This window comes from Tyto alba, unplaced genomic scaffold (genome assembly GCF_018691265.1).
Source record: "Tyto alba isolate M040663 unplaced genomic scaffold, T.alba_DEE_v4.0 Super-Scaffold_42, whole genome shotgun sequence".
Taxonomy (NCBI): Eukaryota; Metazoa; Chordata; class Aves; order Strigiformes; family Tytonidae; genus Tyto; species Tyto alba.
Window position 1 is genome coordinate 6,672,850 of NW_024881318.1, and position 13,360 is coordinate 6,686,209.

The 13,360-nt window shown below is 39.3% G+C and overlaps 1 protein-coding gene across 6 annotated transcripts in view; it reads left to right on the forward strand.

The window, feature by feature from the left end:
- SMAD2 (SMAD family member 2) overlaps nt 1-13,360 on the forward strand; it is a 51,815-nt gene that overhangs the window by 23,411 nt on the left and 15,044 nt on the right. For 5 of the 6 annotated variants that reach the window (XM_042804572.1, XM_042804574.1, XM_042804573.1 and 2 more), the window contains one exon: nt 12,765-12,854. The exons of the other annotated variant lie outside the window; for it this stretch is intronic. In XM_042804572.1, coding sequence (XP_042660506.1) covers nt 12,765-12,854 — 90 coding nt within the window. The remainder of the gene's footprint in view (nt 1-12,764; nt 12,855-13,360) is intronic. 6 annotated transcript variants of the gene reach the window in all.

Sequence of the window (13,360 nt, forward strand, 5' to 3'; positions counted from 1 at the left end):
TTTTTACTGGAGCCCAGTGTCAGCATGTTAGTTCATCATGTGGGAACACTTCAGCGTTTTAGCCAATAACCACTGACGTTCCAAGACAGATTTAAGCACCTCTCCTTGCAGCAAGAAGACATGTAACCATTTACTTGAATGTTGATGTTCCTCAAACCTTTGAAACTCTCATATCTTTTGGCTGCAATAGGACAGAGAGAGCAGGGCAACTGCCACCTCAGCAGAGGGCAGATGGTGGTAGACCAGGGTTGACTCCTGTTAGGTGGAGTGAGGAAAAGAAACTGTTGGATGTCCTGGGAAAGTGCTTTAACTGTTAAGCAATTGCATGTGATGTAAGAGTGCCTGTGGACATCATCTTCAGATACGTGTTCTGGGTGTGGATCATGAGCCAGATGCTGAAGACTTCAGGACTTGTGTTATCTTAACACCCCCTTTCTGTCTAGCTCTAGGTGGAGAAGCTCAGAAAACAGATTTTATTTCTTGTTCTAAGGGTCTCCCCTGCATACACAAATTTTGTCAATAGTACCTAATGTGGGGTCCTGTATTCTGTTCTGGGCATGAGAGCAGAGGCCTGTAGTTGGGCACCTTGGCTGTTAAGTTGCTTTCTTAATTTTTGCCTCTGCTACGCAAATAAGGTAGTATAATAGCAAGCATGCTAAGTTTGTTTTTAAAATTAATTACTGCCTTTTTTTTTTTTATTTGGACACTGAAACTCTTCAAGCCTTTTTATGGCTTCCTTGCTAGTTGTTAATTTTCTTTAATATTTCTCATGAAATATGGGCATTGCTGTGAGTGATGGCAGTATCATTGTCTGTATTTAAGTATTTATCAAAATGCAATAACAGGCACGTCACAAGTATATTCACTTCTCTTCCACAATACGTTGTTTGAGGAAGCTTCCTCTGGCTCAAACCTTAACTTCATGTGAAATATCTTATAGGAAACACTGCATGCTTTGGTTATATAATACTTGAGGTTTCTTTGAATTTTCATATCTCATCTTTAGAGATAGTTTCTTGTTTGGACGTGGATCAAGTTCAATGTATTCTTTGTTTCACCAGTTTTCTGCTAGGTATACATGGCATGCGCTGCAACGGGGGTCATTCTGGGTGTAGTGACTTCCCTGCATTGAACACTACATTATATATCCTGTGCTCATTTGTCTTCCAGGGTTTCTCAGGCTGGATGTGTAGTTCACAGGGTAAGCTGTGCAAAGGCAGCTTCAGTTTGAAACAAGGTATTAAAAGATCCTGTAACTGTTGTTCCAAGAGTAATTTTTTTGCCAAGTTATCATATTTTCAGGGAACATGGACAAGGTAAGTCTTGCAGAGCTAATCCCTCCCCCTCACTACCCCAAATACCCACTAGTTTGAGAAGGTTAATCAAAATGTCACATCTTTTTTCAGCTGTCCATCAGTTGAGAAACAGCCCACTCATGCGGTAGCATCAGCCGCTCACTCACTTGGAGGATGACGGACTACTTGAGAAAAATTATTTGGCTTAGCCCTTGATAGCTGTACCTGTTAGCTTGTGGGAAAGGCTTTCACTGCACCTACTATGACTAATAGTGGTTAGAGAACTTGAGATAAAGGTCATTTTTAAATGTCTGTCTGGTGCTAGTCCTGAAATGTATATGCCAAGCTTTGTTTATGTGTTCTGAAAGTATGATCTTTTGCGAGATGGCTGTCTGCTGTTAACAAACCAATTTGTTGTGGGTAGGTCAGCCAGTATGGTGATGGATGTGCCTTCCTGTAAAGATACTTCGTCCTTTATACTTCTGATCCTGTTTAGGTCTGTTAAAGAGGATACAGAGCATTAATCTGTGAAACTGCACTGGTGTCATCTTAACCCACTGCATGATACTGTTTACTAATACAAAACAGAAGAAAAATACTAACCACATGTGGTGTGAAATGAGATTAATCTGTTAGGTTCTTCGTTCCTTATGTAACTTCTAAGTAAAAGAAAGGTATGTAACATCTTGACACTGCTCCTGGTCTGGAAGACCATGCTACTCATCTGTCTCTTTAGTTGGAGCATTTTAGTGGTATTTTAAATATTAGAAAGGAATTGCTTGATCAACTTTTTATAGGCATGGAATAATGAGAGTGGAGGGCAGATGGTGATTTCTCAGCTAGGCGGAGTTGCTGAACATACTTGCTTCATAGCTGTGTGCTACATGATGTGGTGCAACATCTCACTAGCTACACAGAGCTCTGATTCTGTTCCTAGATGGATGTTTTTGGAGTGTATGTTCCTGGTTATGCTTCTTTCACTCTGATAATAGAGTTATAATCCCTTATTTCTTTCAGGGGTGGTGGTCTTGTTTTCTTTGGAAAGCTTTTGTCTGTCAGTCAGAAGAATTTTTCTGGTGTGGTGTTCACAGGTGAAATACCACTACCTTATCTTCAACATTAATTTGCTCAGACATGTAATGGACACAGTACTTTCAGCTAAGAGAGTTTCAAACTTCCTTCCCAGTTGAAGTGCTGTATTTATATTTCTAAAGATACTGTGAGAAACCGCAAAATAATACAGCAATCAGAAAACCATTATTAGATATAATAGCGTAACAGATACAAGCAGTGGTGAAATTCCAAGTAATCATTTCAAGAATGCCATCTTAAAGTACAGACATCCACATCTTCAGATCTTGTGGGTCTATGTAATAATACTTTTTTCTTTGTTGTTGTTGGGTGGTTGTGGGTTTTTTATCCTTGCCTCATTAGACTCTGGGGAGCTGCCATTGTGAATGTTGTTGCACACTTGTCATCCTCACTGCATGCAGGACATCTAGAAGTTACTGATTTTGATGGATTTTTTTTTTTTTGTACATGTGATTGGGGGGAGTAAATCTGTATTGTGGTTGATCTTATCTCAAGTAAGACTGCTTCAGAGTTTGAGATACAATTTGCAGCTGCTGAAAGCTGTCGTGTTATGTTCAGAATAGGGAACTGTAGGGCAAGTTTCCCAGCAAAGCTGTTAGCTCATGATTTCCATAGGTTGCTTTTTGCGTGCTCCTTGTCTTCAGTCTCCGAGCATAAACCTTGTGGCCAGCTCCCTGCTCATTCTTGAGTGAGGCTGAGCTGTATTGCATCCCTTTTATTTCTTGGTCCTGAACACCATCTCTGTGCTGCTTGACCTTGCCATTTAGAAGCTCACAAGTTTGCAGGCTGCTCTCCACTTGACTTTGAACAGAGAGTAAAGACTCCTTGACAGGATCTGCATCTGAACAGACCATATGGACAACAAGAAAAGAAATAAATATTTTACTTCTGCATGGTTTCCATGGCATCCTGGAAAAATTGCGCTTGAACTCTGAGGTGCTATCCTTCCAGTATTTCCTAGCATGGAGAGAAAAATAAAGATAACACTGATCGTTGTTGGCTGCTTTATTTTGTCTGACAGCCCTGGGCTACCATGTGAGGATTTGGAAGAAGGAAAGAATATCTTATATTGTATTTTTGCCTTTGTAGGCAGTTTTTTGCACATGTGACCAGGAAGAAGTGTGCCTTTAGAAAAGGCAACAGAAGCATATGCTGTTATCAAGATGACTTGTTGGCCTGGCATTCTGCAAAACTGGAAGAAACTAGCTAGTCACACTGAAATGAGCAGTGAGCAGCTCAGGTGTTCGTCTGTAACAGAGTATCTTTTGTACTTTACATTCCCCTTTTGCGTCCCTTGTGGACATCCCTAAAGCTTAAGCTGAAGTAAATGGGAGTTGTTCAATGACTTTTTTCATTTCCCACAGTGTTAGAGAGGTTAATTGCATCCTGTGTCTCCTGCTTTTCTGGCTATTTTGATGTGTTAATTTTTTAGCATATATCCATTTATAAGACAGGTTACTTAAGTCATTTTCCTCAGTTCAGATGCTGCGTTTTGTATTTGATGTAATGATTTTGAATATACTGTATAAAATTCTATGTAAACTTTATTCGTAAAAGGGTTCTGATTATGAGAAGTTGTGTAATGGTTCCTGGTTTATATTCCACTAAATATGCACATACATAAACATTTATTTCTTGGATGTAGTATGTCTTGAATGTGGTATGTGGGGAGGAGGAAGGCAGGGGGAAAAGGTGCAGTTAGTTTTGAGCAAGTAATCTTTCTCTGTTGCATATTCTTGAAGAAAAAAGGTATGCTTTTGGATTCAGAGGGAGAGAGAAAAATGAATGTACCAATCTTCTTGTTATGTATATAAGACCAGTTGCTTAAATAAAAGTAAATCTAAAGGGGCTAGAGACACTTAGGGAAGCACTTACAATTGTGGGAGCTGAGTGCCCCAGTTGCCAGTTTTTACTACTGTTGAACTTGTGTTGAGGGAGAAACCTGTGCTTTCAGTTCTGTAAGACTTTTCTCTTCTGCAGTCAAGGCTCTTTTAGACATTATGTAACATAATTTTCCTAGATTTGACAGGCTGTTTCTCCTTTGAAGAACTGGAGAATCTGTTAGCAAACTAACTGCCCACCTGTACTTACAACATGTAAATATCCATTTACTCTGGTTGCTCATACTACCCTTTAACAAAACTTTCCCAGGGGTCTGCTTTTCTACCCCAGTGTCTATCACAGAATGATCTCCATGCTAAAACCTTGCCCCTCTCCTCTTGAGTGCCACTACAAATGTGCATAAATAATTTTTAAGAAGAATTCACACTTAACGCTTTTTATTCAGCATTGGTTAAGATATTAGCTCATCCCTGTAGCAGATGCTTGGAAAAAAAATCATTTTTTCATACTGAATTACTGAATCTTTACATTTTCTGTTGCAAGAAAATGAGATCAGGACCTCTGTGTTACTTCACATCATTCACAAGCAGGAACGAAGTGCTGTAGCTTTGAGTCATGCCATTTGATGAATGAGTATGCCTGGTTATATACATTTAAGTGAGTAGATGACATTTTGTTACTGTAATATGAGATGATGGAGATGCAAGTAAAAAGATTGGTCAGTTCTGCAGGGATGCAAAATAATGGAAGATTCAGAGTAGGGTAGATATCTCATGAAAGTAACTTAACATTTGCATTGTTATTGCAGGTGTCTTTAATGTTTTCAAAGTAAGCATAGTGCAAGTAACCTTTTCCCTGCCACCTCCAGTGTGGGGAATAGAAACCATGAACAGCATATATTTCAGTAGTTTAGACACTTAAGCCAACCAGACTACATTTTACAGTAAGCTTTTGTTAAAACAACTGGCTATACAGCTGGCTGAGGTGCTCTTTGCAAAGACAGGTACTATAATTAGCATTGCTACTGGCTGGTACATTTTAGGTTGTAATAGGGAGAAATGCTAATTGCCAGTATATAAAATGGACTGTCAAGTCAGAATGTAAAAGCAGCTACACATATATTCACTTGAAACCCAGAATTACGGAAACCATGATTAGGCAGATTTGGTAGGAACTGTCATCTGTGCTGAATACAATACTGTATGTAAGTCACTGAACTTTTTTAATTACTGACTTTGTTTCATCTGTATTTCACCACAGTCCTTCAAATCAGTCTTTCCTACTACTGTTGTCTTTGAGACCCTCTCCGAGCTAGTTTAAAATGTTTGGTGTGTTTCCTCCCTCCCAGCTGTTCTTGAACCCTACTTGCATCAGGAAGAAAACTGCTCTGAGAGGAAGGATGCTGTTCTTTCATCCATCAATTAATTGATCCTTTTCTCAAAGTATCAGTGGAATGTAATGGACAGTGTCTTCACAGGAGTGCAACTTCAATCTAGCTACACCAGTGATGAACCAGAGCCTAAGTTGCTATAGGAATGTTCCTGCCTTGGTTTCCTGCTCAGTATGTTGCAGTGTGAAGTCTTGTGTCTGAGATCTTACATAGCAAGATTTGAAAAAAAAAAAAAAAAAAAAAAAAAAAAAAATTGGTATTCAAGGTACAGATCTTCAATCTGTAGACTTTCACCTGGTTTCTCATGCAAATTTTACAGAAGCAGCCATGAGCAATGTTAAAGCAATGTCATTTGCCCGTTTGTTATGAGAAAAGGATTCCATAAATCTAGAGACCATTTCTTACTGCTCTAACTCCATTTTGGATAGCTTGGTGTAGCTCTTGAAGCAAGTTCTGCACCTCTTTTCTGTCCTCTTGACAAAATACCAGTCAAGGTGGTAAGTCCTGTAAATGTTAGGCTGGTATAAAGGTGTTTGTGTGCCTGTGGTAAGTTACTTCTCTGGTTCAAGTAAAAACCTGATCATGTTTTCTCTTGTTATTGCATTTTTCTTGTTTAGTCTGTGAGTGAAAACAAATGTTGGACTCACATGTGTAGGGAGGACTCTGCATGAAAATTCTAGAATTTGAAAACTTCACTTTCACTCTCATTTTCCACTTTAAAAGAGAAAAATGGGGTACTATCGCAGTTTACTGAAATTATTTTTCATTTCAGTCACAGCTCCAGCTCTACAAATGCCTCAGAAAATCTAGGGGCAGACAGATTCAGTGGAGGAAAGGCTCATGAAGGAGAAAGACAAATAGAGAGGATTGCCTTGAACATGGACTTGCAGATTCTGAAAGATTCAGGGAAAATGTTAGGGGTTCAGTGTAATCCTTCACAAATGTCCAAAGTTAAATGTCCTAAACCATTCTAAAATGATTCCTGTATAATATGGGCTTTGACTAGTGTGATACTATTTGCATTTCAGGTTTTATTTGTCATCTTTCTAGTGTTACCTCTTCAGTTAAAGAGGAGGCTGTCAACTGAACTCTGCCTTTTAGCTCCTCTAGAGCTGTTCCACTTTGCAAGACTTTGAAGAAAAAAAGTGGAATTGCAGTTATGTATGAATTGTGACAATATATAGCAACTTATGTATAGAGTTTCTGCTCCTTCATATGTAAATATCTTTGAAGTGGTTCTGCCTACTTTCATCTGATGTCGTACTTGTTGCAAGCACTTCATTTAATACAAAAAGTACCTAGAGGATACAGCATTGCCAATACTGTAGATAGTGTTAGTGCTAGGATAGTTGCTTTGTTCATTCTGTCTCTCAGGAAAAACTGGTAATAAATTCATAGCAGCAACAACCTGTAGTATACAGATACCAGCCTAAGCATGTGTGTGACAGTTTTGGTGCACTTACAGGGTACTTTTTAAAACTCTGCTGGCTTCGGGTTCTTTTGAACTATAGCCTCAAATAAAACAGCATCTCTGTAAAACTGAGTGTTACTGATAGAGACCTACCACCTGTATTCCTGGTTGTATCTTCCATTTTGCAAATGTACTTGGGGAAAGTACAGGGATGTCTTGGAGTGTGTGCAGTACAGCACCATGCATAGGCACCAGCTTGTTTGATGCTGTGGTTGTGACTGGAGAGTACTTGCACATACTTGCTTGGATCTACAAATCAATACATCTGGCTTTTAATTGTGCTGAGAAGCAGAACCTAACTAGGCAGCCTAAGTTGTGTACCAGCCTAAGGTGTCTTTATTAGTTGGCACCTGGACATCAGTAAGGGGATTGTGGATTTTTCTGTGTAGCTGCATCTCTCAACTACTGAAGTTTCTAATTCAGAATTATTGCCACTGCAAGCCAGTGTGCAAATGGCTTCCTGTATTCACTAAGGTGAGGTAGTACTGTCACAGACGAACATTAATATGCTGGTTGACAATGGTAATTTTACCCATTCAGCCTTATCCTGTTCCTTTTTTCACTTAATGGGTCAGCATCCTTTACCACCTAATCATATTGCAAATACAAGAATCTATTTTTGGGCAGTGTGTTCCAGATGAGATGATGTCCATCTGTGTTTTTGGATTCTTGAATGTGACTATAGCTTGTTACTTTAAACTGTTTCATCCCATGTAGTATATATCTGGTTGTTACAGGTTTTGCTATGGACTTTGATTACTCCAATAGGGATAGAATATGTTAAAACAAGCAATCATGACTGTGGCACAAACCAAGCTTGTCTGTATTCATTCTTCATGGACAGATCAATAATTCATCTGTACTTGAACTGGGACCTGATAGTCCGGTTTTGTAGTAGACTTACAGATACTATTATTCCACTAAGATAGTTTACACTGTTGGTGCTGATGAAAACATCATCTGTGATGCATAGACGAGGCAACACAAATATTTTCTGGTTATCTTTGATATTTAGGTTTTTCCTGTGTCCACATTCTTCTTGTGTGTGTCAGTATTTTCTGTCTTACTTAAGAAAAGCAGTTTTGGCACTTCATCTCAAAATTGTGAAGCATTGCTGTAGCTCTTTGCTGTTTAGGTAATTTCTTGCCCAGAGTAGGGTTTTTTTGGAACTCAGATTTTCCTGTTAAAGGAAATGATGAAATGGAAGAAGTGAAGGCATACTGTGTGCTGTTGCATGCTGATAGCCACATGAAAGATTCTTCTTGCAAGAATTGTACAGTATCATCTGAGATGCTGCTCCTTATAAGCAGATGAAAAGTCAGGTTGAAATGTCAACTGTTGCAACCCTTTCCACTTAGGGAAAGGCTCTGATGGAAGTACCTTCTATTCCACCCAGTAATAATCTGACTGATGTGGTAAAGAAAGGGTCAGACCTCTGGCCAATCCTGAGATAGGAATTGTGGGACTGAGTTGTCCCAGGTTTAGTGTGTAGCAGACATCTGGTTAAGCTGCTAGACTTTGACTTTTCCCTAAAAATTCCTGGATCCCAAAGAGTACTTGTTATTCATTGCAAATATCCTTTGATCATTTCTCCTTTCTCTAGGAAATAGTTTTCTTTTGTTAGAACTTCAAAACACCTGGGAGACCAAACCAATTTGGTGCTTTGTATCCCTTAACTCCCTTATAATAAATTCAGTGATTTTGTGGGGTCTGCAAAACCAGCAATCTAGTATTCAAACAAGCTTCCTCTGGGAGTACTAGAGGCCGTAGAACATGGTGAGTTGTTAATCTAAGCTAGTGTTGAAAAGATAAAAATACTAGCTTTTGTATAGTTGACCTCGTTTCTGCCAACAGATGAATTGTTTTGAGAACAGCAATGAAAATACTCCTTGGAATGAAAGTATCCATTCTGATGGGAGGTAGTATATTAGCTTTAAGCTTGTATTTTGGAGTATATTTAAATACTGCCTACACAGGAAAAATTGAAGTACATCTTGGATGCAGGAGCCAATTTATATTTTGGAAACGATGATGGCTTACCAGTGCTACAGTATACAGCAAGTTCAAAAGCAAAAGCCCTTGTTTGGTAAAACATGAAGTCCCGAAGTGTGCTTCTAGACTTTGGTTTGAGGGCAGCTTGCTTACTAAAGGTGAAATAGTGATATGTCTTGACTGCCTCCCTCCTAATAAACTGAATGTGACCAACTGGCTTCTTACTGCCTCATCCATACTCTTAAACTCTTAGCTACCAGGGCAGGGTGGCTGCCTCTGAACTGCCCAGTGCAAGTGGTCCTGATGGTGTTCAACTCGCAGACCTGGGAGTTGTGTGGGAGAACAGTAATTGGCACGGCCCGCTGCTGGAAAATGTTCTAGCTGCTTTCTAGCGATCATGTTCCGGGGCTGGGAATGTTTTCAGATGAGACTTAATTTATGAGTACAGATGTTAGTCCTTGGTTCTTCTAAATACTTCATGGACTAAAGCATAGAAGGACTCTCCACATCACAAGGGGTTCAGGACACTTCAAGAAAGGTAGGTTGAGGAGAGAATGCCTCCTGTTTATTTTGAGGCACTAATTTGGTGCTACTGAAAAGTCTGTACCTCTCATCTCCCTTTTAGACAGTTTTAGTGGTTTAAACATGCAGTCACCTTCTTTCAACCACCGCCTTTCTGGGATAAGTAGGCATGTCTGCCCTCTCTCAGGCTATTGCTTGCGTATGAATGAACATACTGTGGCCTTTCATGGAAGTGCTGTGTATGAAGTATGCTTTTCATGGTTGTGAGGAATTTCATTCTGATTCAGTGTGCATGTGTGTGAACATTAAGAGCCTTAGTTTACTGTATGGGTGACGTGGGTGCTGGGGAGGGACAGCTTTGCATCTTTTAGGCTGTGGATCTTTTATGTGAGCAGAAGAGTGAGAAGACCACTTTGTTTCCTCAGATGTTTCTTTCAGCGAACAGTAAAAGCTGTCTTGAGCTGATTTTATTGATCATACAGGATGATTTCCTGCAGGCTCTTCAGTGTTTGATTGTGGATTGTTGGAGTATAGTCCTAGTGTAGATCAGCCAGTAAAACATTGACATTCATTGCAGCTCTAAGCAGACATACATCCTGGAAGACAGTGTATCATGTAAGCTGCTGAGTATAGGAGCAGTTTTGCTCTAACTAACCTCTTTTTCTGTACCTCCTGGCCTGGCCTCCCTCCATGGTGTCCTGAGTTTCATTGGAAGCTATGGCTCCATCACACAGTCATTTCACAGTGCTGTTTGTATTTCCATAGGTTATGGAATATGCTGTCAGCTTTGGTAGTTTGAATATTTATAGAGAGAAGAGGTTAACAATATAAAATACTGTTCTTGTTCATTGTGTTATGTCAAGGGCTGTGAAATTTTACTTCTGTATGTGCTGTCTGAAAAGTCTTGTGAAGCAAATGCATGGCATGGCATGCTTACGTCAGTGATGTACCCCACAGTTTTGGGAACGTGTTATCTCTGTGACAGCATCAGCTTTGGAGGACTGCTTTGTATAAAGGATCCATTGCTCACAGGTAGTAAGCTGTCAGAGCTGACTGTGTCAATTAATATGCAGCAGGCTTTGTGTCTGCTGATTGTTCTTCTAATTTAATGTGCCTGATGATCTGTCTTACCAGCAGTAGTGGTGTATATTTAAGGACACAGTACAGTGCAGAGATGCTCCCTGGTGTCCCACAGGCTGCCCGTGTGTCTTCAGGGCAACTATTTCAATCCTTGCATAGCTTCTGTCAACCCACTGACCTGAAGGCATCTTAGGAATATGCAAAAGAGAGGTTGCAGGCTCTACTGATGCAGTGATGATCAGTGTCCCTCACCAACCCACTCTTTCTGGAGAGCTGTGATGCTGCCTGTGTCTCAGATGGATGTAACTTGTGCAGGACAGTTGGCTCTTTTGAAGAGCTGGATGTATATCAGAGAACAGGTCTTTGTGTGTGACGCTCTGCTGCTCTCTACTAGACAAAAAGTCTAGTGCAGGATTTCACTGCTGTCCATAATCAATAAAATGTCAAAGGCCATATTTTATTGAACATTTTTATTTGTGGTAAGTGCAGGCTGCTGCCCAAAGTTACACTCTCGCTCCTCTGTAGTGCTTATGTAGCTCCACAGTGAACAGAACAACTGATCTGGCTGAAAAGTAACTCTCAAAACAAATTCTCAGTCACATATGTTCTGTGGTCAGGTAGATAGTTTACTGATTTGGGTTGCTGCTCAATTGCATGAACAGTTAGGCCTTCCTGGGATGCGTTAGAAATGAGATGTGTGGGACAGGCAAGAAGGGGACAAGAACTGTTTGTTCCCTTCATCAGTAGCCCACAAGTTTTATTAAAGTCACCCAGGAATTGAGGTGGTTATCAGCTCTGAAAGTGGTTTTAAATACAGCGCTGTGTCTGCTCTTTTGTAACACTAATGAATTTAGTCTTAGGAAGGAGAAATAAAAATACCTACCTCAATTCTCTTCCCTTAAACACTATCGAAACTTGTGAGTGTATCAGCTAAGCTTAGTAGTTTAAATGTAATTCACACCACCTATGTTTAAAACCAGGAGTTTGGTGAACTTGGATTCTTTTATTTCTGTTGCAACTTTTCAGAGGCTATGAATTTCAAAGATAATGTAGCAGCCAGTCAAACTTCAGGTTTTGTAATTAGGAAGTGGAGATGTAAGTTGCTTGTGAACCAAATTCTCTTCATCTTTGTGGTGCAAAGTCTAGTTGTGACTTAGATAAAATAAACTGTCAGTTTTCAGTGGTCACAGAGCAAGTATGTGATAGAGCTGAGCTTGATTTGTGCTTCTGAAAGTCCGCTGCCCGTTTACAAGCCCATGCTGTTTTATTACTATGCTTAAATCTGCTGCTGCGTTTAGTATGTGTTTATGATGGAAGGTTCCTTTTTTGCTACTGTTGTGATCCTGTAATTGAACCAGTTTGGTAAAGAATTAGTTGTCTCTCTTCCTGCTTGATTTAGCAGTTAAAGTTTTGTTACTCTGTAGTTAAGTCTTAACATACTATACTGTAAAACTGTGTTAAACATTGTGTTTTGTGTACAGTGGAAAAGAATATTTAATTCTTTAATCAAGGAGAGCAGTGAGAAATAGCAGCAGCAATGTGCTTTTCTTCAGAGTCTGATTTTTCTGTTTTGGGAAAAGCAGCAAATTAGTATGTGCATGGAGAATGAGATTAATGCTTAAGTGGTGGTACTTGAAAGCTAGATTGTGATGTTTGGTTTCAGATACATATGGCCTTTGTTTGCAGTCTTAGGGAAGGTTATGTTTAAAAACAAACAAAAACAAAAAACCCAACCCAGAAACTACCCTTTTAAAATTGAATCTTGTTAAGAGCTAGGCTGAGGAAGTTTTGCCTGTTTTAAGGAACATTACAACTGTATTGACTACTTAAAACCAGAGAACTTGTTCACCTTTTAAAAACATTATCATTTACCTTGAATCACGTGTTCCATTTTGATAGCCTCCTTCATATAGAAAATATAGCATGAGATGTCAGTTTAAATGCAAGTCTAACAATGCTCTATCTTCTATGTGAAAGGAAGTATTCTGTACATTTTTTCATGTTTGACATCATGGTGTTTTGAATAACCATGTTCCATATTCATATCAATTTTTTGTTTTTGTTTTCAATTTATGCACAGCACTTGCTCTGAAATTTGGGGACTGAGTACACCAAACACGATAGATCAGTGGGATACAACAGGCCTTTACAGCTTCTCTGAACAAACCAGGTGAATATTCTGCCCTCTCTCGCATCATAGAAATCTTGTGGGAGGGATTGGCTTTGGAGGGTCTGTAATGGGATGCTTTAGCTGTAAAATAGACTAAAATGCTTCCTAGGCCTCTCATGGTACAGCATTTTAAAATATTTGCTTGCCAGTGTAGAAATCCGAGTGTTCTCAGCTGATGTTTTGACCAATGAAACTCTAATTCTGGAATACTCCTTTATCACTCCAGTGCTATTGAAAGAATGGGAAGACTCGTTAAATTCAAGCTCTAATGTGATTTGGTATTTATATTAACAAAGTTGGAAAACTTCATTCTTTAGACCTAATCTTACAAAGTGTTTAAACTGCTTTGTATGCCACAAGCTTTCGGTTAAATCTTGCTAATTGGCTCAGATACGAGCTACTAAAGAATTGTTTGCAAATTCTTCAGTAGTTAATGGTGGGCAAATTCTAATCAGGGTCTTTATTTTTTCATGTCATATTACTTGATTTGTGTATTGAGGTTTGTC